This window comes from Myotis lucifugus, unplaced genomic scaffold, assembly GCF_000147115.1.
Source record: "Myotis lucifugus unplaced genomic scaffold, Myoluc2.0 scaffold_88, whole genome shotgun sequence".
In the NCBI taxonomy this organism is placed as follows: Eukaryota; Metazoa; Chordata; class Mammalia; order Chiroptera; family Vespertilionidae; genus Myotis; species Myotis lucifugus.
Window position 1 is genome coordinate 934,120 of NW_005871136.1, and position 27,100 is coordinate 961,219.

Below are 27,100 nucleotides of genomic sequence, written 5' to 3' on the forward strand. Positions count from 1 at the left end.
TCACATCTCTAGACTAACTTTTTATATTAAGTCTGTGTTTGGCCTGCCTTCTCTCTGTCTTGATGACTTGAAAGTTTCTTTGGCTCGCTGAATATTTGATAATGGAGTGTAAAATTCTGCATCTAATGGTGTAAAGAGAACAAGAATTGTCCACAAGAAAAACCTTGTCTGAAGGTTTTCTGTTTGGCTTTCCTCTGAATTTTATAGCACGTCTGTGTGCTAGGTCTACTTTGCGAGCTTACAATATGGTCTTTGTTGGTACAATTTTTTAAAAGACAAAATGACAAAAATGTTAAATGATATTAGTAAAAACCTAGAGTAGGATATGGTGTGAATAATTGTTATTTTGTGAAGGAGAAGGGGAGATTAGGACCAGGTTGGTTTTGTTCTTTAGTTGTGTGTGTTTTTAATTTTACCTTAAAATGTTTGCCTTTAAACAAAGTTTTTAAAAAGCTTTATTTTAAATTAAATTATACCATTTTGTTTACACTTAGAAAAGAATAAGGAATTGAGGAGTTACTTTTGCCTTTTTCCATCTACTTTTTTTTTTTTTTTTTGCAAGGGTACAGGGGTAGTGGTGCTGAATCCTCAAACATGATGTCAAAGGTGCCTTGCCTTATTCATCTTTGTGTCTCCAGTAGGGCCAGATTAGTTCCTTGCTGCACGTAGCAGCCATTCAATAAATATTTGTTGAGGTGAAAGAGTCTTGTGTTTCTGCTCCTGGTTTGCCAGACCGTTAGGGTGGGTCTTGCTACTGGTTTACATTCCTTGGCACCCCTACTCTTGAGAAGCGATGGTTTCAGGGGCACAGGATGTAGGAAGACTTTTTATCAGGACTGCCTTGTGCCTTCCAAGGCTTAGCCTAACTGCCAAGAACATGGTGGGTTCCCACTGCTTGCTCAGTCTCTCCTGTTTCATCTGTTTTTTTCCTTCATGATTGATATTTCCATATGGCACTCTTTTCATAGACTACTGGAGGCCCAGTGCAGAAAATTCATGCACTGGGGTGGGGGGGAAATCCCTCAGCCTGGCCTACGCCCTCTCGCAGTTGGACATCCCTCTTGCAATCTGGGATCCCTTGCTCCTTACTGCCTACCTGCTTATTCCTTACTGCTCAGCTCGCTGCTCCTTAGCGGCAGGGTCCTTACCGCTTGGCTCCTTGCTCCTTAGTGCTGCTGCAGAGGCAGGAGAGGCTCCTGCCACCACCACTGCGCTCACCAGCCGTGAGCCTGGCTTCTGGCTGAGCGGCCGCTCCCCCTGTGGGAGCGCACTAATCACCAGGGGGCAGCTCCTGCATTGAGCGTCTGCCCCTGGTAGTCAGTGCGCATCATAGCGACTGGTTGTTCCGCCATAATGGTCATTTAGGCTTTTATTATATAGATTCTTTTCAAATCTGTGCAACTTTTAAGGTAAACGTTGGAATTAGAGATAAGTTGCCACGTAACTACATCTTGTTTGGAAAAAGAATGTGTAAAGTTCATCTACCTGAACTCTACCAGAAAAGAATGTTACCCTCTAAGAATTGTAATATCTCACTCATGGTTAGTTGTTCCAATTCCCAAGTGATTGTTGAATCTTAAAAATGTGTCTCATAAAGGACATTTGGATCACAGAAATGTCCCTGTGAGATGAGCACTGATTATCTAGGGCAGTGCCATAACTGTATAGTAAGGCCCTCTAATTAGAGTGAGGTAGGGTGATTAGCAAGAATTTAGGCTAAGGCTATTACCTAATATATATTTGAGAGTTAATATCGTCTGTGGAAATGGACATTTATTTGTATTGAAAAGATATATTAGTTTTCTATTGTTGTGTAACAAACCATCACAAACTTAGAGCTTAAAACAACACCATTTATAAGCTCATAGTTCTGTAGGTCAGATGTCTGGCACTGTATGGCCAGCTGGATTGTCTACTCAGGGTCTCACAAGGCCAAAATCAAGGTGATGGCAGGGCTGCATGCCTATCTGGAAACTCTAAGGAAGAATTTGCTTCAAAGCTCATTTAGGTCATTGGCTGAATTCAGTTACTTGTGGTTGTGGGACTGAGGTCCCATGTCCGACTGGCTGTCATTCAGGGCCTCTATCAGCTCCTTAAGGCCACCCACATTTTATTTCATGTGTACCCCCAATCTTCAAGCCAGCAAGAGTGTGTCAAATCTCCCTCACACTTCAAATTTGTCTGATTTTCTCTTCTGCCCTACACATCTGACATCTGTTGGAGAAGGCACTCTGCTTTTAAGAGATCACGCAATTAGATTAGTCTTGCCTGGATGATCTCTTTTCTTGAAGTCAACTCTGCCATATAAACTTAACATAAGCAAGTGTGTGGCATTTTATCATTTTCACTAGGGCTATCCTTCCGTTTATAAATGTGACTTTTAATTTATCTTTATTTTGTGTTCAAGTTTAATTTTTCATAGACTAGATGCTTACTAGTATATAATACCATAATGAATGTGAATAGTAAAAGTAACTTTAATTCTAGATTCCAAAACAAAATTTGAGCATTCTTTACGGTTAAGCTCAGCATGCAGCCTGGAATTAGATTAGATGAGTGCAATTTTAATATTTTTTAAAATCTAAATTCTTTATTGTTTAAAGTATTACATATGTCTCCTTTCCCCCACATTGACCTCTCCCAGCCACTCCCACCCCCCAGCACATGCCCTCATCCCCCTACTGTCTGTATCCATTGGTTTTGCTTATATGCATGCATACAAGTCCTTTGGTTGATCTCTTCTCCTCCCTTCCCACCCTCCCCTACCTTCCCTCTGAGGTTTGACAGTCTGTTTGATGCTTCTGTGTCTCTGGATCTAATGAGTGAGATCATGTTAGGTGAGTGCAATTTATTGTATATTCTTTCTTAAGATGAAAATTTTAGTCCCATAAAGCTGCCACCTTTGAGAAAATTGCTCTGTACTCCAGGTTGGGCAGAAGTCAATCATTTGTCTTTCTGTAATGGAGAACGGACTTGGCAGCAGTTTTATTTTTACCTTTCCTGTCATTTCTGAGGCTGGCAGCTAGAGGTAGGGTGTGGAATGGAGCCGTAAATTACCCTTGGAATAACTAGAATGGTCCCATTTTAACTCAAAATTGCGCCTTTCCCTTTTCATCTCTCCTTTTTATCCCCCCTCCCTATTTTTTCCCCTTCTAATCCACGTTTGAATGAGGAGGCAGAATTGAGGAGGGTGTACATGAGAGTAGGTTTGCTTATTGATGCCTCTCTGAATGGTGGAAACCGTTTCTTTTCCCATCACCGCTTCCCATTTCTTCACCATGCTTCTATTTTAAGTGCCTGTTTTTTACTGGTTCTGTCTTGCTGGAAACTGGCCCAGCCTCACTCAGTTTTGTTTCCATGCTGCTATTAAAAGACAATGCCCAGTTACGAGGCCTGGGTGGAGGATGGGAGCCTCCCTCTTGGGTCTAGTCATCCAGCATCCAGGCAAGTACCCCTGCTTTGGAATGTGAGAAGAGCTTTAAGTTTATTAGGCAATTTTAACGTATGCATCTTTTTTTTTTTTTTAAGTGGAGGAAAACCCACTATTACTTGTTATACCCTGAAACTTCTCTTTTGCTGAGCTCGAAGACGAACATGGCTGAATTGAGGTCAAAGAAACTCCCCTTTCTATCCTGGGCCTCATTTCCCAAGATAGAAAAATGTGCTTGTCACCGGGTGTCTGGTCAACCATGAATTTTTTTTTTTTTTTTTTTTTACCCAGTGGGTGGATTTTTATTTTATTTATTTATTTATTTTTTTATTGATTTCAGAGAGGAAGGGAGAGGGAGAGAGAGATAGAAACATAAATGATGAGAATCATTGATCGTCTGCCTCCTGCACACTCCCTACTGGGGATGTGCCCTTGACCGGAATTGAACCTGAGACCCTTCAGTCTATAGGCTGACGCTCTATCCACTGAGCCAAACCAGCTAGGGCCAGCCATGAATTCTTGACATTTAGGAGAGATGCGTCCCCAGTCTTTGAAGAATCCTTATATTTATTAAGTGTTTCTAGAGTCACCACCAAATTTTGAATTTCACTTTTTAACTTAGCCAAAAATTTTGTGTCTGGCTTGTAAGCCATCACTTTTTTGGGCTCTTCATTTTCACTTACATTACCAGTGGTAGGGCTGGCTTCCTTTTTAAGAAATAAACAAAGAAAATTTGTTTGTTGAATTACTGCTCATAAAGTATTGCATATGTGACAATGGTCAACAAAGCTGCACTGGGATGACAATCCCAGGTTGTCATCCAGGTTCACTGGCTAGCAGGTGCCCCCCTCCCACACCCCAGCATAGCAGGGTGTGATGCAAATTTGTGTCTGAGCAAAATTATAAATCACTGCATTTCCACTAAGACGTAAGCTCCTTGAGGTCAGGGACTGTTTCTGTTTTGTTGCTAGACCTAGATTAGGGCCTAGTGCTCCGAAAATGATGATAGAATGGAATTCAAGATGTCCCAGGTATCCAAGGCTGTTGGGGTCAGGGTCAGCTGAGGACTGAGGCCAACACTGTGAATGTCAAAACTTGCATGTCAAGGGGCAGCCCAGAGCCCGGTCCTGGGGACCTTACCTGCATCAGATCCACTTTCAGGAGCTTGGAGAGAGACTCCTAGGGCCTTGGCCTTGATTGGCGTTCCTTAGGGAGGCCTCAGTTTCCGGGGGAGGAACTTAAGGGAAGATACACCAGCATTGAGAAGGGCATGCTGCAAAGAGAGCTGAATGTCTGTAACTAGGTGACTTGAAACCATTTGTGGGGTTTCGCTGTTCCACCTTCTCCTGACTGCCCTAGGGTGGCATAACGTCCTCCCTAACCCCCAGCCCCCAAACGGTGGAGATCAGGCCAAGGTTGAAGTCACTGGCAGAGCTGAAGCCAGGCTGTCTGTGGTGGAGCCCAGCTCATCCCCACCCCATCGCCCCGCTTTTGTCCTGATACTATTTTGGCTTATGGTGTGCGGTTTCAGCATTTGGGCCAGCTTTTAATCATGACCCAATCCCAACGTTTAAGGGCTGAGCGAGTCCTCCAAGAGGGGAAACTGCTGAAGAGAAGATTTTCTTCAAACATTGAGGCCTACTCTTCCTTCTGAGAGTCTCATTTTAAAGGTAGTTCAAGAGGAAAAAGTGGAAGCTCCAGATTTAGGGCAAAGGAAGAGTGTGTGTGTGTGTGTGTGTGTGTGTGTGTGTGTGTGTGTGTGTGTGTGTTTGGTGAGGGGAGAAAGGGTGGCGGTGGGCCACAGGCAGGGAGGCGGCAGCTCTCATACAAAGTGGTCCCAGCTGCCCCTGGTTTATGGGCTAATCCCGGCTCTGCTCCAGCCTGTCATTCAGGGTAAGCTGCTATCATTAGTGGTTAAACATTTCTGAAAGTATTCTCTCTCGACTCTGACCGCATGCCCCTTCGGGGAAGGGAGGGAGGAGCCAGGAGAGTAATGGAACCCACTCTGTTGTCATGCCGAGCTGCTCTTCCGAGGGACAAGGGGCCTGGCAACTGGACGTAATCATGGGCTTGTCAGAGCCTGTGTGTGTGTGTGATGGGACTGATGTTGCATTTTTCCATGCTGCCCACATGGCATGCTGCTCCTTGAGGGACACAGCCCTCCGCTGTGGGCTGGGAGGACCAACTAGAGAGGCTTTTTTGTCCTTTTAAGGGGATTCTTGGCTGAAATAAACCTTCCATTAACCAACTTTATCTCTCTCAAGCTCTCTGCCCTCAACACATAGACACACATTCACCAGTGGCTAAAGCCTGAATTTCCCTTTGGAACTTGTCTGCACCCATTTTGCTTTCGATGAGGAGTTGTGGTAAAATGCTCAATACTAACATTTCTTCCCATGAAGTGGGGACTTTGAAATATTTTTCTTGACTGAGGTGTGGTTGACAGCTTTTGATTTATGAAATTAGCTCAGGGAAAAATAAGATGGAAAAAGAGAGTCCAAATTAAATCTTTATTTCCATAGCTCAGTTGTGCCCTCTCTACCCATTTTTAACTGCCACGCAGTCTTTAGGTAAGAAGGACTCCAGGGTTGGCTAGGCTTCTTGGTGTTTTCCTTGGTTGTGTGGGCCCAAGAAAAACCATTTTTTTCTTTTTTAAAAATTGTGTTTTCTTCCTTGTTCAAAAGTATACAACAAGCTCAATGAAGAAAGCTAGAAAATTTTAGGAAAACACAAAAGGAAAAGCTAAAGGCATCCATATTTTCAACACCCAAAGATAATCAGTTAACATACTGGCTTATGCCCATCTTATTGGAAAAATTCGTTTCTTGTGCTACAGAAGTTAGTCAGTTGAGACAATTCTAGGAACCTTCTAGTTCAGTGGTTCTCAACCTTCCTAATGCCGCGACCCTTTAATACAGTTCCTCATGTTGTGGTGACCCCCAATTTCATTGTTACAAACTGAACATAATTAAAGCATAGTGATTAATCACAAAAACAATATGTAATTATATATGTGTTTTCCGATGGTCTTAGGCGACCCCTGTGAAAGGGTCGTTCGACCCCCAAAGGGGTCGCGACCCACAGGTTGAGAACCGCTGTTCTAGTTAGTTGTGCTGCAGGCTTGTTCCACCTAACAGGGCTGGAGTCTGACCAGCAGAGGTGTTTGATGGGTACCGCACCTCCCTGTGTGAGGAGCTTTCTGTTAGAGCTCTTCATCTCACCACTGGCTAAGTGACTAGTGAAAGAACCACCAGGCAGGGATTCAGCTAAAGTCCAGACCTCCCACCCCAGGCGGCAAACTTCAAGGACCTGAATATGAGTGTTTTCTCAGTTGCTAACTTTCTACTGGACTTTTCTGTGTCTGTTTTCTTATCTGCAAAATGGGCGTTATAATAGTAAGCTACTTCTCGGGTTGCCATGTTAAATGAGATAATGTTTGTAAAGTGTGCAGCATACCATAGGTACCTGGAATATAAGGTTGCAGCTCAATGCATAGTATATACTTCCATAGTCATCGTTAGTACTTTTATTGTTGATAGTGTTCTCTCTACCCCATGTCACGTGGACTAGATTGTTCTCTGGACTTTGGTTCCTCTGCCTGGAGAGGGTGGTCTTTTCCTCACTGGATACTATTTAAATCATCTCACTACTGTAAAGTATTATATAATGACTAAGTAATAGAATAATCTCCTTTGATAAAACTGCCAAACTGAAGGGCAAGGAGACTTAGCCATTTTCACCGAGTGAATGAAGTCAAGTTACAACAGGCATGTGAGAACACATACTGCCTGCTGCCTTGTGTTCTCTGAAGATGTCAGACAGGTTCTCTGTTGTTAGATCCCCCACTCTCCTTGCGATGCAGATCCCTTTCTGCATTGTATCTTTTACTTGGATGGACTGTGGAGTCATCTTTTCTAGATAAAACACGTCAACATATGCATTGGCTAAGCTGTCTAATGTCCCTTGACTTCTGTTCCGAAAGGAAGCATCTTTTTAACTAAAGAGAAAATGGATTTGGATAAATTTTGGGCTCTGCCTAACAGGAAAAAATGTGTCATCCGTACCCTGTCCAGTGGTCTAGTGATTCTTGTTTATTTCTTACATTTGAGCCCAATGAAAATAATGTGATGGTCACAGGAAATTTTGCCAGTTATTTCAGATGTGGGAGCAATTCACTCTGGATTTGTTTACTTCAAGTGGAAAAGTTTACCCAAAGTTGCCTCTGGGCTTTTCCCAAGAAGGAAGCTTACCTGGGTCTCTCTGTTTGAAGCCAGCATCTGTTGAGTCAAAGACTACAGGGGCTATTGAAGGTCTTACTTCCAATAAATAGCGAGAGAGGGAATACGGTGACTTAGGTGGGATACCTTCTTTTTTCCCCACAGTAACTTACATCTGTCTGCTTTATACTTTGAACCCCCAGGACGCACAGACATTCAAGTGGTTCAGCCAGAACAGCCACAGCAACCGACGAGAGAAGTCCTGGTACTAACAGCCGGCACCGCCAGCCCGTCAAGAACCCAAGCCACAGTGGCTTGGCCAATGGCACAGGTGAGTGACAGCCCAGAATGCCAGCCCGGACTGAATCAGTGGCCTCTAACCTGTTCTCACGTGGAGTCGGGGTTCTGTCTATGTCAAAATGTGGGGGGGATGAGAGAAGACTCCAATACTAAGATGAATTCGAATCCATCAGTCTTTCCGTTGACCTGTCTTCCTTTATCTCTGGCATACTCTGTATAGGTAAGCTTAGTCTCCATAGGACTCTTCTAAAATATTTCTTTGCACAGAAATAAAAAATATTGATTTTTGTATTCATTTCTTATCAACATTGGATTTCATTGGGAGAGGATATCTTACTTCTACATGACACATTTTTTTCTGTCTTTCATTTAAGGAAATGATCAGACTTAGGGAGATAGGAAACTGAGTATTGTTGCTAGGAGCTGAGTTAGAGAAAATGGCAGCACTATTGACGGTTGGGAGGCTGACCAGGGGCAAAGCCACACCGCTACGGGGGGGAGTGGGGGAGGATTCTGTGGCTGTTTCAGTGAGAGTTTGTGCCACTTGAGAATAGACAGCCCTTCCACATCCACATAGACCGTCTCTGCACTTAGCTCGCTCTGCTTCCTTGTAAGTGGGAAGGGAAGGGCCTATTTCAAAACAATTCACTTTTTGTCATGCTTTCCTTCTGTCTCATCAGGTCAGTGTTGGATTGAAATGGAAAAAGGCAAACAAAACACAACCCTTCATTTTTCTAAGCGTCTTGAAAATTGTCAGATTTTTAGTGACTGCTGGTCATTTGGTAATTTGTCTTAACTTGGGGCAGCTGGGAAGGGGCATGTGGCTGTTGCTTCGATAAACTATAGGTGTTTAAATTGGTAAGTGACACCTGCAATAATTTTGTAGGTGCTTGTGATGACATGAAGGACAGGAGGTCCGGAGCAGCATAGCTTCTCCACATGAGCGTTGTCATGGCCCTTTGTGTGAGAGGCTCGAGTAGGAGAAATCGACTTGGGTTACTTTTTCATGACTCTGTTCTCTGGCAGCACCGTTTGAGGGCTGCAGTGCCCCTCTGATGGCTCAGGGTGCTCAGTGATACGGTTGCCTGCCATGGACTGTGGGTGGAGTGGCCTGTGTCCTGCACAGCTCACTGCATGTGTGGGGGCCTGACTTTCTCTCTGGAGTTGGGGACCTGCCTGAAGGAATTGAGTTAACTAGCTCACCCTGAGCCCTGAGGACAAGGATGAGCTGGAGGCGCTGGCTCAGCCTGCCTGGCGCTCCCGTGCCACCCCATGTCCGGGTACTGGAACCATTCAGTCACAGTGTGGATGTTGCCAAATGTGCGAAGGGGATGGCGAGGTGGTGGCCGTGGGCCGTGTTGCAGAAAAGTGTGTGCATCTCTGTGAGCGCCAGTATGCATGCTTCCCCTAGAAAAATGAGGCGCTGGTGGGAGTGGGCCAGGGAAACCGGCTCCTTGGAACCAGTTGTTTCCTGGAGGCCTTGGCCGTGATTCCAACCACTTTGTTCTTCGGGGGATACTGGTTTCCCTTAGCCACCTCTGCTTTTCCTATGAAAACTCTTGCTGAATTGGCTTTATGTGGTGATGGTCTTTGAGTCACTCTTGATGTTTAAACAGATCTGTATTTCCCTGACATTTATTTTTAGGTACCTTTGCATATTGCCCTTATCTCCAGGAATATTATGTTTCAGCAGACGAGGCAGGTGCCAGCCATGTCCCCAGAAAGCCAAAGATCCGTAACCCCTTGGAAATGTTTCATGGCGGTGCATCTGAATCCCCAAACTGTTCCCAGAACCCATCTGCGGAGGACAGTTGCTGCATTTAAGGGATTTCTGCCTGTTCAAAGACGAAGGTCTTGGCTTCTGTCTCCTCTCCTCTCTCCTTTCTGCTGTGATGACAGCTCACCTTTGCCTCCCAGCCAGCCTTGACTTTGTAGGCTCTTTCATGTCTGTCCAAGGGGTACAGAAAGACCTCACCTTCCCTCTGGGGAGCAGGCAGAAGCCCCCCTCTTTGGCAGCACAAGAGCAGAAGGGTTTTTGAGGATATGAATGCTCCATCCATCAACACGTTGCTCTTAGAACTGAGAGGAGCAGTTCCAAAGTGGTGGTGGTCGGGAGCCATGCCGCCAGGAAATGTTTCCACAGACATCCGAGGTTTATTTAGCAAGCCCTTTTGGCTGTGCCCTGCAGTTATGCATGAAAAAGACATTTGGGGCAAAAATGGAGTTGAGTTCCAGGTGGTATTTTTGTGTTGTCACAACTGTAAAGTAACCATTTTTTTATAAAATGAAAGTGAGTGGCAGCCTGTCTGTATAAATATAATATTCCTAAGTTTTAAAAGTGGTGGAATTGAGAAATAGACTAATGGTATAGCACTTCATTGAGACTCCTGTGAAGTGATTTATTTTTTCTTCTTTTATTGAAAACTTTATTCAGAAAAATGACATCTCTCACTCCTCTCTTCAGTGTGATTTCCATGCACATAGGTGTGGGGGTCACGCGGGCTGCGCTCAGATTCTGATCCCTCATGTGTGGTATGTGCATGGAGCCCAGGGACTTTCAGGGCCTTAGTTTTCTCATTAATAAAATTAGGACAAGATTCATATATCTCATAGGGTTGTTATAGAAACAAATTTCATAACATATGTAGAGTGTCTGGTATGGTGCCTGAGAATGCAGTAAGCTGTCAATCAACATTAGTTTTTATCTTCATAAATAATTTCATATGGTTATAATTATACAGTATGGATAGATTTCACTTTGTTATTTTTTTATACATGCTTCTATGTATTTGTGGTCTCTTCGTTTACCCCTTTTTAGTGACCTCCTACTATTTCACAGTTAATACACCATAGTGCCTTTAACCATTCCTCAATCCTAGTGTATTTCCCCATTGTAAAACCAAATCCTGATGTAGACATCTTTGCACCCAGCTTTGTTTCTTCTTGAATGAAGTTCTTGAGTCAAAGGATATGAATTTTTATTTATTTATTTTTTAAATATATTTTTTATTGAATTTTTACAGAGAGGAAAGGAGAGGGATAGAGAGTTAGAAACATCGATGAGAGAGAAACATCAATCAGCTGCCTCCTGCACACCCTCTACTGGGGATGTGCCCGCAACCAAGGTACATGCCCTTGACTGGAATCGAACCTGGGACCCTTCAGTCCGCAGGCTGACGCTCTATCCACTGAGCCAAACCAGTCAGGGCAGGATATGAATTTTTAAAATGAGATTAATGTATATTATCAGATTGCCTTCTGAAAGGTTTGAAGCAATCATATGTCACAGGGCAGTGTCAAATTTTCCTCAAGTGGTATGCGAGGTTTATTTTTTCCTACAACCTTGTACTAAACACTGGTTTATCTATTTGCTAAGAAGTATTAAGTGCCCCCTCATTGTTTAACCTTCTTGCATTTCTTGTTATTAGTTGCTTGACTGTTTCTTTTCTATTTGTGTGACTTTTTCATAGTGTTTGATTATCCTTTGGAGATTTGGAAGTTTATTTATATATCCTTGGTTCAAGTTTCTTTTTACAAATTGTGATAAAATATGTGTAACATAAAATTTACCATTTAAACCATTTTTGAGTGTACAATTCAGTGGCACAAAGTACATTCACAGTGTTGTGCAACTACATCACTATTTATTTCCAGAACTTTTCCATCATTCCAAAGTGAAACTCTGTACCCTTTAAACACTAACATTCTCCTCTCCTCCCACCCGCAGCCCCAGCCAACTTCTATTCCACTTTATGTCTCTATGAATTTGCTTATTTTAGGTGCCCCATATTATAAATGGAATGATTTGTCCTTTTGTCTATGTCCTTTTGTGTATTTCACTTAGCATAATGTTTTCAAGATTCACCCATGTTGTAGCATGTATCAGAATTGTTCCATTTTATTTATCCATTCACCTGTTGATGGACATTTGGATGGGGTCCACCTCTTGGCTGTTGTGAGCAGTGCTGCTGTGACATGGGTGTACAGAACCTGCTTGAGTCCAGGCTTTCAGTTCTTTTGGCTGCACACCTATGAACAGAGTTGATGGGCCATAGGGTAATTCCTTGTTTAACTTTTTGAGGAGCCCTCAAACTGTTTTCCAGAGCAGCTGTACCGTTTTACATCCCACCAGCGATGAATGAGGGTTCCAGTGTTCCACCTCCCCAATACTTGTTTTCCCCCCATTTTTTGATAATAGCCATCCTAATGGGTGTAAAGTATGTAGGTACAAGTTTTTTGTTATGTTTATGGTGATAAGTTTCCCCTGTATCATTGCTTTGTCTTTTACCTCATTTTTTGTGGCTTTTGTAGAAAAAGTTAAAAATTTAAAAAATCATTATGTATGAGTGTTTTTAATATTTTCAATTTTACTTTTTGCCTCAGAAGTGAAAAGATTCTCTCTGGTCTATAGAGGGAATAAATACTTTATTCTGTTTTACTTTTTTTCATGATGTTATGTTAAAAAAGATCTATCCCACTGGAATTTATAGTGGTGTATCTGTATCTGTACATATATAAGTATAATGAGGACTGGGTTAAATTAATTTTTCTCTATATCAGGGTCCTATTTTCCTATAAACATTAATTAAATGGTTTTCTTTTCTCATTGTAGTTTTTCTTAGTGTTTATCACTTACCACATTCTTATATGCAGTGAGAATTCATTTCTGGACTCTTTACACATTCCATTTACTTTATTTCCAGTTTGGAGCCAGTGTCATGTGATTTTGATTATTGACGTGTTATAGTATGTTTTTCTAATGTCTGGAAGGGCTAGTTTTGCCTTGTTATTTTTTCTCCATGATATTCTTTGACAGTAATACATTTTCAAAACAAATTCAGACTTTGAATTCTTAGAAGCGTGGTGGAATAGAAATGGAAATGGCATGAATCTATATATTGGCCAGGAAGGATTAAATGTTCCCATTAGGTAACATGGAATGGTGCTGTTCATTCTTAAGTTTTTCTTCTTTTTTTTTCCATCGAATTGTTTTGGTTGAGTCTAGTTTTGGTTGCTCTTGTGAAGAGCTGAGTGATCAGTTATATTGGAGGTGCATTTCTTATATTCACGGGTGAGAAATATTGACTGCTTTATTGTGGAGTATATGTTACAAGCTGATCTTCAATTTAAAAAGCTTTCATTGTTGGCAAGCGCCTTCCTCTTGCCCAAGTTGGGGGCCTGAAAAGACTGTGCTACATCACACGCACCTAAAGATTTTGGAACACACAGTGAGTTGGCAGCGTGTCTAGGATTAAGAAAAAGAACTTCCAATTCCTGATCTCTTTTTGACTAACTGTGACTAGCATAATAGAGTCTTAGCCCTGAATGAATATTTGATTCATGAAGTTAGAATATTTAACCAACACCACAGAGGGAACCTTGTGAAATACCCATCATTGCACAAACCAGAGGCCTTTCAACTGCTATTTTACCTACTTACCCCATTTACCCTCTCATCTTGGTACCCAGCTTTTCTTCCTATACAGGAAAGTCATCTAAGTCATTTCATTTCTCTTTCCCCACCCACTTCCATTGTTTTTACTTCATGGTGTTCTGGGTTTGAGTTCTGGTTCAGCTACTTGCTGACTGCATGGCACCACTCTGAATGGTACCTCTGTGAGCCTCAGTTTTGTCTTCAGTAAAATGGGAATAACAACATCTTCTACATGAGGCTATTAGGAGGATAAATGAGGTGATGAAAGTGAACTTGCTAAAAGCAACACAGGATCCTGGACTGGATCTTGGAATAGTAAAAGGACATTAGTGGAAAGGCTGACAAAATCCAAATAAAGTCCGGAGTTTAGTTAATAGTAATGTACTGATGTTAATTTTTTAGCTTTGACAAATGTGCTGTGGTTAAATAAGGTAGTAATTAGGGGAAACTGGGTGAAGGGCATACTATCTTTGTAGCTTTTCTCTAAATCTAAAAATTATTCGAAAATTTAAAACTTTAAAAAAGAACCTCCTTTATAAATAGTAATGTTATACAGATGTGAGATGGTTTTATTTCAGATATCATTTGCTAGATTATTAGGTTTATTGAACGAGTATTTATTGAGCAAATATCCATTGAATGCCATTTTGATAAGAACTATGGGCAATGTGAAGAAGCAGAAAAGTAGGCGTCTACCTGATAATCTGTTTCAGGACTAGAAGCAGAAAAGACACCATCAGCCAAGGGCCAACCAACACAGCAGGTGTCACAGGGGCTGTGTGGCTTAGCTGAGACCACAGGTGCGGTGGGTCCTGCAAAGGGGATCAGTTTGGGTTGAAGTGGTGGGGAGGGCATTCAGGGAGGAGGGCTGAGCTGAGCAAAGATGTGTAAGCAAGAACATAGGAAGTACAGAGTGGAAGTCATGAAAAACAAAGGAAAATGAATTTGCCTCCATTCTGAAGAAGGGTACTGTCTTTTGGGAAACATAAGTTGTATACATCCAGCAATTAGGATTAATAAGGGAGTATTGGCTATATTGAATAGAGCTAAAATGTAAAATATAGTGATTCTCTAAGGCCTGATGAAATTGTTAAGTTTGTGTCTTTGACGATCCACATCATGGCTTGTTAGGTGACTCTAGGCCACTAATTTAATTGTCTGAACTTTAGTTTTTTCTGACTATAAGCTGTGATGGGGTAGATTTACCTCTGAGGTTCTTTCAAGCTCTCATGTTCTAAGAGCAGGATAGTATAAACACGGACACAGCAAGTTTGTCAGCGCTAGAATATCCGACTTTCCTATTCTATTTACAAATCTGAACTCGAGGTGCAGCACAAAACTCTAAAACAGATGAGCTACTCCAGTGAGTGAAAGGCAGACTTATCTTCATTTGCAGCTGCATGGACAGCAGTGTTGATTGGAGGGTCTTTCCCATGGGCTGTCATGGGGCTCTGCTTTTGTTCTTTTCCTGGTCAGTAGTTTCATCATCGTTATTTTAATAGGCAGTATATGCAGGTTATCAACAGTTTAAAAGTATAAAAGCTTAAACTGTGTAAAGAAAGTCTCTTTCCTATTGTAGTCCTCCAGCCTCTAGTTCCCTCTCCAGAAGCAGTCACCGTTGTGATTCTTTCCAAGATACTTTTTGAATATACATATATATTCTTCAATAATATATATGCTGTCTGCACTAGTTTTTCCATAGAACTCCAAGCCAACTTGAGCTTTGCCCCTTCCCTTTTCTGCTAACCACAGCCAAAGATGGGGACAATTTTAGTTTCAGTAAGAACAGTAATCACAACGGATTGAAATATTTTAAATATGTTTAAATCCAAGAACTCATAGTGATTTTTAAACAAAAAATTCTTTTTTTGTTTTTTTACAATTTATTTCTAAAATTTTTATTTTTCAATTACAGTTTACATTCAATATTGTTTTTGTATTAGCTTCAGGAGTACAGCCTACTGGCTAGACCAGTGATGGCGAACCTATGACACGCGTGTCAGAGGTGACATGCAAACTCATTTTTTTGGTTGATTTTTCTTTGTGAAATGGCATTTAAATATATAAAATAAATATCAAAATATAAATCTTTGTTTTACTATGGTTGCAAGTATCAAAAAATTTCTATATGTGACACGGCACCAGAGTTAAGTTAGGGTTTTTCAAAATGCTGACACGCCGAGCTCAAAAGGTTCGCCATCACTGGGCTAGACAATCATATACTCTACAGAGTGTTCCCCTCAATGTTTCCAGTCAGAATGTCATTGTTCATTTTTGGAGGATGTGAGGAAATCAGTTTTATTCTGAAAACTGGCTAAATAAAAGGAAAAACTCTAGCATTTTTTCCCTGCCTTTTCTTTACAATCTGAACCTCAAGAAAGCCAAATAGTTGATAAGACAAACTTTCTCTCTATAGGGACGGTAGAATTAGTATATTAGTGTTTTGCAGTCTATATTAATGGAGTTAGGCAATTATCATGAGTGGCTGCTGACATTGCAACAGAGAGACAACCAGACATCATGGGTCTCCTGTACACAAACATTGAACATGCATAGAAGCAAAGAGTGCTCGAATGAACTCATCACCCAGCTTCGGCTATTAATTATTCATGACAATTTTAATTTTATCTGCCACCTCTCTTCATCATACCTACCCTCATTTCCCCCCACCTTTTAATGATTGTATTTACATTTTTTTGTATTGCTCAACTGTGCTCCATAGAGGTTCTAGCAATTTCTACTCCTACCAGCAGTATGTGAAGTGCATTTTTTAAAAATGTATTTTTATTAATTTCAGAGAGGGAGAGACAGTCATAAACATCAATGATGAGAGAGAATCACTGATCGGTTGCCCCCTGCATGCCCCCTACTGGGAATCGAGCACGCAACCCAGGCATGTGCCCTTGACCAGAATCGAACTTGGGACCCTTCAGTCCGCAGGCCGATGCTCTATCCACTGAGCCAAACTAGCTAGGGCAAAAATGCATTTTTTTTAATACTCTGATAAGTGTGTGGTTAAATATTTTTACTCTTGTCAATCTGAGGTTAAAAAATGGTATTTCATTATAGTCTTAAATTACATTTCTTGTCTCATAATTGAGATTCAGCATCTTTTCAGATATTTAAGGGTAATTTGTATTTCCTTAACTGTGAAGTGTCTCTGATTTGTAGAGGTTCTTTTCATATCAAAGAAATTAGCCATTGGTGTATAATTTGAATTGATAATATTTCCTAGTTGTTATTTTTCTTTTGCTTTTAATTTTGCTTATGGTGTTTTTTCCCCCCATTTAGATTTTTAAAACATTTTAATCATCAGTCTTTTGTGACTTCTATCTTTTGTGTAATATTTTAAAAATCCTTTTCCCTGTGAGATTATAAAAATATTCTCCTCTGTTTGTTTGTTTTTTTTTTTTTTTAGTTCCTCATTTTTTTGTGTCAAAATCTCTGATCCATCTGGAATTTATTTTGATGTAAGAAGTAGATAGGACTGAAACTTAGTTTTTGTTCAGTATACCCAGTTGTCACAGCACTGTTTATTGAATAGCCTGTCTTTTCTGCGGTAATTTAAAATGCCACGGTTGATATATACTAAATTCCAATGTGTATTTAATTGTGTCTGAACTCTCTTATTTATTTAATTGACATCTGCCTATTCATATATCAGTGCTACATTGTTTTAAGTGTTGTAGCTTTATAATATGTGTTAATACTTTAGAGAACGACCCCTCACCCCGTCACATATACACATAAAACTTAGTCTTTAGAATTTTCATTGATATTCTTCTGTATTTAGTTGTCCTTATAATTTTTAGAACGAATTTATTTAGTTCTTAGAAATATGATGGTTTTTTGATTGGAAATGAGTAAAATGTATAGATTTGCATAAAGAGAATTGCCATCTGTTGTGTTTTACTAACTTAGCTGAGATGGAACAGAAACATAAATTCTTGCATTTATGTTGGGGAAACATCAGTTGCACAAGATGTAGTTATTTATTGAACAACTAATTCAGTCTGTGTGCCAGGCCATATATCATTTCCTAGGAAGAAAGCAAATAGATTAATCGTAGTTGGTTCCTAGGCTCTTATCCATTTGTCAAGGTCTAGCTTGGCATCACATCATGCGAACAAATTTTTGTTTCCGCTGACCTACAGTCTCATGTCAGCCAATAGGGTCATGTGGTTGCTTCAGCATTATTACAACCTTGCATGGCATTAGAGGATGTCCAGAGAGGGCAGGTGGGGTGTAATGAGTGAGTGGTTCAGCCTCTGGAAGCAGACAGTGGGGGTGCCCTGTGACCTTGGCAGGTTATTTAATCTCTTCGGGCCTCAGTTTCCTCAACTGTAACGTGAGGGGATGTTAATTGTACCCGACTCATGGGATTGTGGGTGAGGCTTAACTGAGAGAATTCAAAATGCTTTTGCACTTGGCCTGTAAATGTTACCTAATATCATTTATATTGGAAATCAGACTCCACTGGTCTGATGATATCTGATTTATTATGTTCGGTTCCCGATATCATCACTTAGGAGAGGCAGTAGAAAAAGGTCTCCACAAGAGGGAAGCCAGGTGGTAAGAAGAGGGTGGCCTAGAAACATTAAAGGGATAGTAGCCTTTCTACTAGAAAAGAGAAGGTGATTGAGAAGCAGTGTCAGGTACGTATTTCGTGTTGCCTGGGTTTGGGGACTGACACCAGCTAATGAACTTCAGCTTAACTGAGAAAAAACTTTCCGGCAGGGACATGTTCAGCCACAGAAAGACTGCAGTGAGCTGCCTGTTAGGAGAAATGTTCGAGAAGAGGCTGGGTAGCCATTTGTTAAAGAAACTGCAAAAAGAATTTCTGAATTAGGAAAAGGAGGCTAAACAACAAACAACTAAGGCATTTTCCTACAAAATTCTAGTATAAATGCACACAGGTGCAATCTCACATGTAGAAAATTCTCTGTGTATGGCTTACTCATGTTCAAAGAGTTATGATTCTTCAAAACCTTTTTGATCCTGTTTGAGTGAGAGTGCCCTGGGGTCCTGTGAGCATGGGTGACCATCAGAGAAAGGAAGACGTGGAGAAATAAGGAGAAATAAGCAGACTCGGGAGCAGCTTGTGTCACTCTGTCTCCTTGTCTCTCGTTACCTTGGAGACAAGTCCTATATCTTAGGAGCCCCATCCTTTTTATCTAGAATAGTAATCCTTGCTCCCTACTTAGAGTGTGACTCTTTAAAAGAACAAGCACGTTATTATAAGTTTTCCACCTCTTAGTGTGTCTGGAGCTTTTTGAAGGAAGGCAGACAAATGACAAGTTTAAACAAAGGTATATGACCCTATAAACTCGGCTTTACTCCATTTAGCACCAGTACACTTCCCCGTTATCTTTATTTTTCCTGCTATTCTTTTATTTCAGTAAGTGTAACCATGGTATGTTAGAAAAATTTAATAAACTTCTATAACAGGTAGTATTTAATAGCCTGCTTATTTCAGACCCATCTCCCACTTTTCTTCTGGCAGGCCATTACTGACTTGCCTTAATTTCCTAAGTTATGATCTGTAAAAATTTTTGATGTCACTGGATACATGCATGGTCACATTGTGTTAATTAAGGGAAAAACCTCGTCAATGGGAACATAAGTCTTAGTTGATCTCTAAAATATGATTTCTGTATTTTTAGTGAATGATGAACCGGCTGCAGCCACTGATCCCGAAGAACCTTCTGTTGTTGGTGTGACATCCCCACCTGCTGCAGCGAGTGTTACCCTGAACCCCACTGCAGGGTCTCTCCCTGCTCCGGCCACGCCAGCGGAAGGAGAGGAGCCCAGCACGTCGGGCACACAGCAGGCCCTCCCGGCTGTCCCGGCCCCCGATGCTCTGCCTGCTGGGTGAGTAGCCTTCTGTCCCACAGCAGCACTTCCCAACCCTCCAAAGACTGAGGCCCCTTCACCAGGGCAGAAACAACAAGGTTATTTAGTACCTCGTGGCTAGGAGTCCCTGGGAGGCTGCTGTGCTGAGGACCGAGGGAGGTGTGGGAGAAATGCTTATTCTACGTAAATCTTAAAGAGAATCTAAATCAACTGGGGCAGAATCAATGCTACCTTATACTGTGACTGGAAGTGAACAGCTTGATCCCAAGAATGTGGCTTTTATAGAACAAGAAGTTTATTTTGCCTTCCAAAATCACTGAGCGGTGTTCGCCTGCATCCTGCCTAGAAAACAGCGTTTCTCTTAACTTCTATCTTAACGGCCTGTGGAGGACGTTAGGCTCTGAATATTACTGGATGTCATTCCCGTAACTGGTGCCGATAGTAACATGGGCTACTAGTTTCCTTGCCATCCTTTAGGTCAGAATTAAATCTGATGGTAAACACCTTGAATGCTAAAAAGGTGGCCCTAGTAAGCCGAAAGGAAGTTCAAGTTTAGTTACATAGTGAGTGGAGATAAAAGCAGAGACTCAAAATCAAATAGATCTGGGTTGAATCCCCACTTGACCCTATTTGACCTTGTCTGAGTGGCTTACTGTCGTGGTGAGGTGGAGATAATAATCATGCGTATCTCCCTAGGAAGTTAAGAGACTCAAATAAGACGGCGTGAGGGAAGCACTCACCCACTGGCGGGCATTGCACCTGGTGAATGATATTTTTGAAGTGGTTGTGAAAGAACCATGAATAGTTTTGAAACAAAGCCTTATCTTAGGGCTACCAGTCATAGCAGGGCCAGTCTGTCTGTGGTGCCCCTGTCCATCCTGGTTATCAGTTTGGCTTTGTGGACACCCATGTCTGTGTCGCCACAGTCACGTTGTCTGGCTGCTGCTGCTGCTGGTGGTGGTGGTGGGTCCTCTGAGCCCTGTAACTCACAAGGAAAAGGGAAAGGGAGGGTCCCTTGCATGGTGCATAATATGGTGTGTTGTTCTTAAGCTACTTTAGAAAACCCAGTTGTTAAAACGACAATCCTAAATCTGCAGCATATGCGATTTTTTACCGCGTACATATTGTATCCTTACCATTTGGCGCACTGCCTAACTCATATTTCATCATAAAGTGTGCTGAGCAAATGAAAAGTATTGCAAATAGTTCTTAATACCTCAAGCCTGGATTGAATTGGGGGTATTGAGAAGTGGCTCTGAAAAGTTTTTTGGTGAAGCTTTTGATTTCATGAAAAGATTAATAACCAATTGCTGTGTCCAATTCCTCCCTACTGAGATTTCTTTTCTCTTTTGTATGTGGTAAGGACTACTCCAAAGACCTTCATTTGGTTTATAATTTCAAATCTGTGTATAATTTGGGGGGAACGGAGCAGAATCATTTTGGCAGAAAGGAGAGAAAATGGCGCCGCCTGTGTCCCCTGTGAGCTGTTTGTTTTCTTTCCGCTGAGCAAATGCCTGGAAGGCCGGCTTCACTCCTGTGTCAGTCACAGGCAATTAGGGCTAATGGCTCAACGTGTCTTTATGTAGGGCGTGTGTGAGGGTTACTGTTCTCTGGGATTGGGCTCTTCCTGTTTCCAGGCAGCTGGAAAACTCCAGGCTCTGAAAACGCTCTTTATTCTAAGTTTGGCGGATGGAGTGGCCCAGGGAAGCGATTCTCCTCCCTTACCCTGCCAGAGGCTGCTGCACTTCTCTGAGGTCGACTTTGGACGGCATCTTAGAGTGTTTAGAACATGACGAGGCCTGTGTGTGGGTCTGGGGAGGCTGGTGCCTACTTTAACACGTGTGCCGGTCCACAGAAGGGTGTTGGGACCCAGTTTTCCATCCTAAGGTGCCCATCCCTGAGACAGGGGGGAGCCTGGATGCTGAGCTGCCGCACTAGAGGCTGCCACCAGCGCTGCTGCAGGCTTTCTGTTCTCTGCTTCGTACAAGCCAGAGACCCTTGCAATTTGGAGACCTGCCGGCCCCACCAGGGAATATCGCCCTGTTTACAAGTTTAGGAGATCCAGACGAGATGGGCTGTTCCTTTATTCCTGGTATCATGGCTTCAGGAGTCAGAGGACCAGTTTTAACCTTTTTAAGTACAACTCTGAGCCTGACGTTTCACCACCTAGAATGCTGCATTGGCTTCTTATTGTCCTAGAGTGGCGATATTCTAAACTATTTTCATAGTTTTATTTTTTAATTTAATTAATCTATTAATTTTACTGGTTTTAGAGAGACAGGAAGGGAGAGAGAGAGAAACATCGATTTGCTGTTCTGCTTACTAGTATGTATGCATTCATTGGTTGATTCTTGCATGTGCCCTGACCAGGGATCTAACCCCCAATGTTGGTTTATCTGAACGACACTCCAACCAACTGAGCTACCTGGCCAGGGAAGAATTTTTAAAACATGCAATACCTGACTATTTAGTCAGGGACACTGACCTCTTTTCTCTTAGATTGTCATTAAAAAATGACAACAGCCAACACAACAATAGCTATCTGGTGTGAATGAATCAAAATTATACTTATTTTCTGTTCTGTCAGATTGGCAAAAATATTTTTGGGGTGTGCCGCAGAATTTTAGTAATTAGTTTATGTGTGCCATGAGATGGAAAGGGTTGAAAATTGCAGTGTTGAGGGATACATTCTCTAATCCTTAATAAGGCCTAAAAAGCCCTGCACGTAGGCCCCCACCCAGCCCTGAAGCCTCCCCTTGAAGACCCTCTGCTTTGCTCTCCAAGCTTCAGCCATAACTTACGTCAGTTTGACAAATGTTCCACTCTTTCTCTGCATTTGGGACCCTCTGCCATGCTGGTTGCTGTTTCCAAAACCTTCTTCACTACTTCGTCCATTAATTCCTTTCCGTTTTCAGGCCTCAGCACCATCTTCAGAACTAGCCCTTCCTCTGAAAGTTCTCCCTCGACCCCTGGTAGACAAGGTCAAACCGCCCTGAGTACTGTAACTCTGCTCACACGTGCAATTGCTTGTTTCACGTCCCTCTGCCCTGCTGGGCTGTAAACGCCATGATGTCCGGGAGCCCGGCACAAAGTAGGTCCCCAGGACATATTTGTAACGAATAAATTTAAATGTTTTCTGCTTCTTCGATACCTCAAATAAATAGCAACTAGGACAGGAGTATTGCATTTTTTTCCCAAGAACAAGAGCTCAAGGCATCCATCATTCACTGGGTTGACTGGCTTTGGGTTTACCTGTGCGTCTCTCACAGGGTCAGGATGTTCTTCTCTGTCACTAGGGGTCCTCGTACACTGAGAGGTCCTGGGAGTGTCTCCTCTCTACTAAGGTATTCCTGAGTCACGCTAGAGCGCCTTTTCCAGGTACCCAGACTTTGTCTCGTTCCAACTTTATCTTCTCAACTTCAGTCTCCCTTACTGAGTGATTGAGCAAGAGATCCCTAGGGCTTATTTTACCAATTGCTACATTGCCTTTCTGAAACTTGCAGCAGATAAGACTGATTATAGCCCTAGCTGGTTTGGCTCAGTGTATAGAACGTTGGCCGAGCTTGATCCCCAGTGAGGGGCATGCAGGAGGCAGCCAATCATTGATTCTATCTCATCATTGATGTTTCTCTCTTTAATCAATAATAAAAAAAAATCTATCTATCTATCTATCTATCTATCTATCTAAAAGCCTAAGTGACCGTTTGACCGGTCGCTATGACACACACTGACCACCAGGGGGCAGACACTCAATGCAGGAGCTGCCCCCTGGTGGTCAGTGCGCTCCCACAATGGGAGCGCCACTCAGCTGACTGGGCGCCCCTGGCTCATGGCTGGCGGGTGCAGCTGCAGCAGCTGGAGCCTCTCCGACGACATTCCCCCTGTGCTCCCCTACCCCATCAGTACCAGGATAGGGACCAGCATCAGGACTGACTGGGCGCCAGCCTGAGGCCGCTTCTTGGTCATGGGTGTGCAGAGACCGCAGCAGAGCAGCAGCGAGCCTACCAGTGGTGGCAGGCGCAGCAGGGCCTGGATGAGTGGGAGTGGTGCAGCGCCCAGCCTGGGCTGGGCTCCTCCCTGGCCACCAGCCACTTCAACTACTGCTACATCCCTGGGGGGATGTTGGACGCTGGTTTCGGCCCGATCCCCGCAGGCCATGCTGAGGGACCCCACTGGTGCACGAATCCATGCACCTGGCCTCTAGTATATATATAAAAGACTGATTATAAAGAGATAACACATGTCTGTATATTTTTTTTTAACTCTCACCCGAGGATATGTTTTTATTGATGAGAGAGAGAGAGAAAGAGAGAGAGAGAGAGAGAGAGAGCATCGATGTGAGAGAGAAATATTGATCAGTTGTGCACCCCAACCAGAGATAGAACCGCAACCTAGCTAGTATGTGCCCTGACTAGGAATGCAACCCAAAACCTTTTGGTGCACGGGATGATGCTCCAACCTACGGAGCCACCTGGCCAGTGCCATGTCTGTGTGTTTTAAGGACTGAAGTCTACTGAAAGCTGGGCTGCATAAGTCCAAATAGAACACCGCATTAGCCTTTTCTCCCTGTCTCCAAACACTCCTGCTTTCTGTACTTTTAAATTTAATTAGCATGAGAGAAGCCAACTGGAAGGGTCTCTTCGTTTTCAGCTTGCAAATGTCCACTAATGGAGGGGTGCCAGGAAGGCTCGGGAGACATGGTGAGATAGTGGTCCAGGCAGCGGGCAACGGGGAGTGAGGCCACTTTGATCAGCGGGCCCCGCATCTGGTTTTTATCAGCACTGAGCCCACTTTGGGGACTGAATGCTCATTAACAGACCCTGTGTACATGGCTTAGATAAACTCTAAGTGCGTCCCGGGCTTTGCGCTCGCGCAGGGCCTCGCACACAGAGGCACATTATTTCACCCTGGCAGCCCGCGCTCTGCTGTGGTTTCTTACATAAGGGAGGCCGTTGTGTTTGGACGGCCGACTTACCTCAGCACTGCCGGTTCACACCATCCCGTTCTCCCACAGTCACTGGCTGCCCCGTCCGTTTCCTGCCTCAGAGTGGAGTTAACTGAGGAGGGGTGTTTTCTAGATCTTTTTGATGTGCCATCTCCCCGCCACCGCACCCAGTTAGGGAGATCCAGAGGCCCTTTTCCCCAGTGGTCCTTGACACTATCAGGATACACAACCTCGTAAGCGTTCTTCGATGTGTTGTTTGTAGAGACACTTGAAGAGAGATGGGAATTTGGAGCTTCTCTGCTAAGTTAGAAACCAGACAATGCCATTGATTTTCATTCCAAACTCAAATTTGGCGCTAGCCAAAGATTCTTGCCCAAGGAGTTTAGACAGTGCTGTTCCGACTCTTCGCGAAGAACCAGTCCTTTTTTTCTGGCTTCTTGTTGTTTTATTTATTTTTTCAATCTGTTACAAATCCTTACTTTTGTTCTCTATTCAGTGAGACAAATCTACTGATCACATGTTTCGATGTGGCAGTATCAAATCAAGTTGATGCGAAAGTTTCTAAATGCTTAGAAACGTCTGCATTTTTCTGGTGGCTAAATGGTAACCGTTTGGGCCATGGACCACACTTTGAGTAGCACCATTTAAAAGGACTATACTGGGAGAATCTGTGCCTTTTGCTGAATATGGTTTAGGTTTTTTTACTTATAAGCTTAGGTAATGACCAATAGTATATGTTCCTGACTTCCTCATCATCATCTCACAGCAAAAGCCTTATTTCCATAGATTCTACTATTGTCTGGGCCGGCCCAGGAGATGTTCTCACCCTCCTGTACGTATGTATTCATGTGTGTTAATGGTGAGTGTGTCCATCTTTGTATCCCTAGCACCTGGCGTAGTGCTTGGCTTCTAGAGAGATGGAGTTGGAAGTGTTTGTTGAATGACATGATTTCATTCTCAGTAGCCCTTAAAACGTTTTTTGGAGGGGGACAGGGAATAGAAGAAGAAAGAATAAGGAGAACAACAACAAACAAACACCCAGATTTAATAATTGGTGTTATTCATGTACCTTGTGTATATTTTTTCCTGACGATTAATAACAGCTACCATGTGTTAACCGTTTCCAGCGTGTTGGAGAATGCTAAGTTTCACATGTGGGTTACTTCATGCAGTCTTCACAGCACTCTGAATAGTAGCCACTTTTGTCCTCATTTTGCAGATCAGGAGTGCGGGTGAATTTCCCGCCAAAATATAAGATGGCTCTGTCTTTTGGTTTTGTTCCATCCACCAAAAGGGTGGATTACAAACAAATATTTGGTAATACGCAGTTACAATCAGCCCGAGTTTACACGTTTCCCGCACTCCACCTCCAGTGTGTTGGAGAATGCTACGTTTCACATGTGGGTTACTTCATGCAGTCTTCACAGCACTTTTGTCCTCATTTCCCGCACTCCAAGTGTTAAGCCCATTTGCCCGAGACCACATATACACACACATACTCATTTACACACATTTACCAAAATTTGGTAATCTTATGGTATGTGCTTTTAAATTTTGTTTATTGTAAAATATCTTCAGCATGCAGGTAAGAATGGACAGCACTTCAGATTTAATGAAAAACAGTATATTTATGTAATTTAAAAATAATTTTGATCATCTTATTTTTTTAAGAGTTACTATTTCCATACATTGCCAGATATGCAAAATCTTGTAATTGCAAAATGTTAAAAAAAATTTAAACTTTTTATTGAATTCATTGGGGTGACATTGGTTAATAATATTATACTAGAGGCCCGGTGCACAAAATTTGTGCACTTGGGGGCGGGGGGAGGTGGTCCCTCAGCCCAGCCTGTGCAGAGCCTCTCACAGTCCGGGAGCCCTTGGGGGATGTCCGAATGACAGCTTGCTCCACGCGGGGAGCGGGCCTAAGCTAGCAGTCGGACATCATTAGCGCTACTGTGGAAGCGGGAGAGGCTCCCACCACCGCCATTGCGCTCACCAGCCATGAGCCCAGCTTCTGGCTAAGCAGCGCTCCCCCTGTGAGAGCGCACTGACCACCAGGGGGCAGCTCCTGCGTCAAGCATCTGCCCCCTGGTGGTCAGTGTGCGTCATAGTGACCGGTCATTCCGACATTCAGTTGATTTGCATATTAGCCTTTTATTATATAGGATAGGTTTCAAGTGTACATCATCTGTATATTGTATTGTGTGTTCACCACCCCACGTCAAGTCTCTTTCCATTACCATTTACCCCCTATTCCCTCTTCTACTTCCCCTCACCCCCCCTTTCCCTCTGGTGATCACCATATTGGTTGTCTGTGTCTATGAGGTTTTTCTGTTGTTGTTGTTTTGCTTAGTCCCTCTACCTTCTACCCCAGTCCCACAAGCTCCCGCCCTTCCTCTGACAACTGCCAGTTTGTTCTCTATGGGTCTGTTTCTGTTTTGTTAGTTTATTTTGTTCATTAGATTCCACATATGAGTGAAATCATATGGTACTTGTCTTTCTCTGATGGGCTTTTTTCTAACTGCATAATGTTCTCCAGGTCCATCCATGCTGTTGCAAACGGCAAGATTTCCTTCTTTTTTATAGCTGAGTAGTATTTCTTTATATAAATATACCACAGCTTTTTTATCCACCCATCTACTGATGGGCATTTGAACTGCACTGCAGTGAACACAGGGGTGCATATATTCTTTTGAATTAGTATTTCGAGTTTCCTCGGATATATTCCCAGAAGTGGAATTGCTAGGTCATAAAATAATATTTTTATATGTACTATCTCCAGGAATTTTCTTGCCTCTCTGTGAAAGTATGTCTTTTAATGTTGCTAACTTCCATTGAAGAGCTTTGGAGACTTTTCCAAGGCAAAAGGGGGAGGGGTGGTTGAAGAAGAAGAAGAAGCAAAATAGAATTAATTCAGA

General features: G+C 42.6%; 1 protein-coding gene across 2 annotated transcripts in view; it reads left to right on the plus strand.

The window, feature by feature from the left end:
* Positions 1-27,100, plus strand: part of WWP2 (WW domain containing E3 ubiquitin protein ligase 2) — a 103,047-nt gene that overhangs the window by 42,022 nt on the left and 33,925 nt on the right. For both annotated transcript variants that reach the window (XM_006091167.3, XM_023756003.1), the window contains 2 exons: positions 7,851-7,978; positions 19,045-19,252. In XM_006091167.3, the coding sequence (XP_006091229.3) occupies positions 7,851-7,978; positions 19,045-19,252 (336 nt within the window). The remainder of the gene's footprint in view (positions 1-7,850; positions 7,979-19,044; positions 19,253-27,100) is intronic.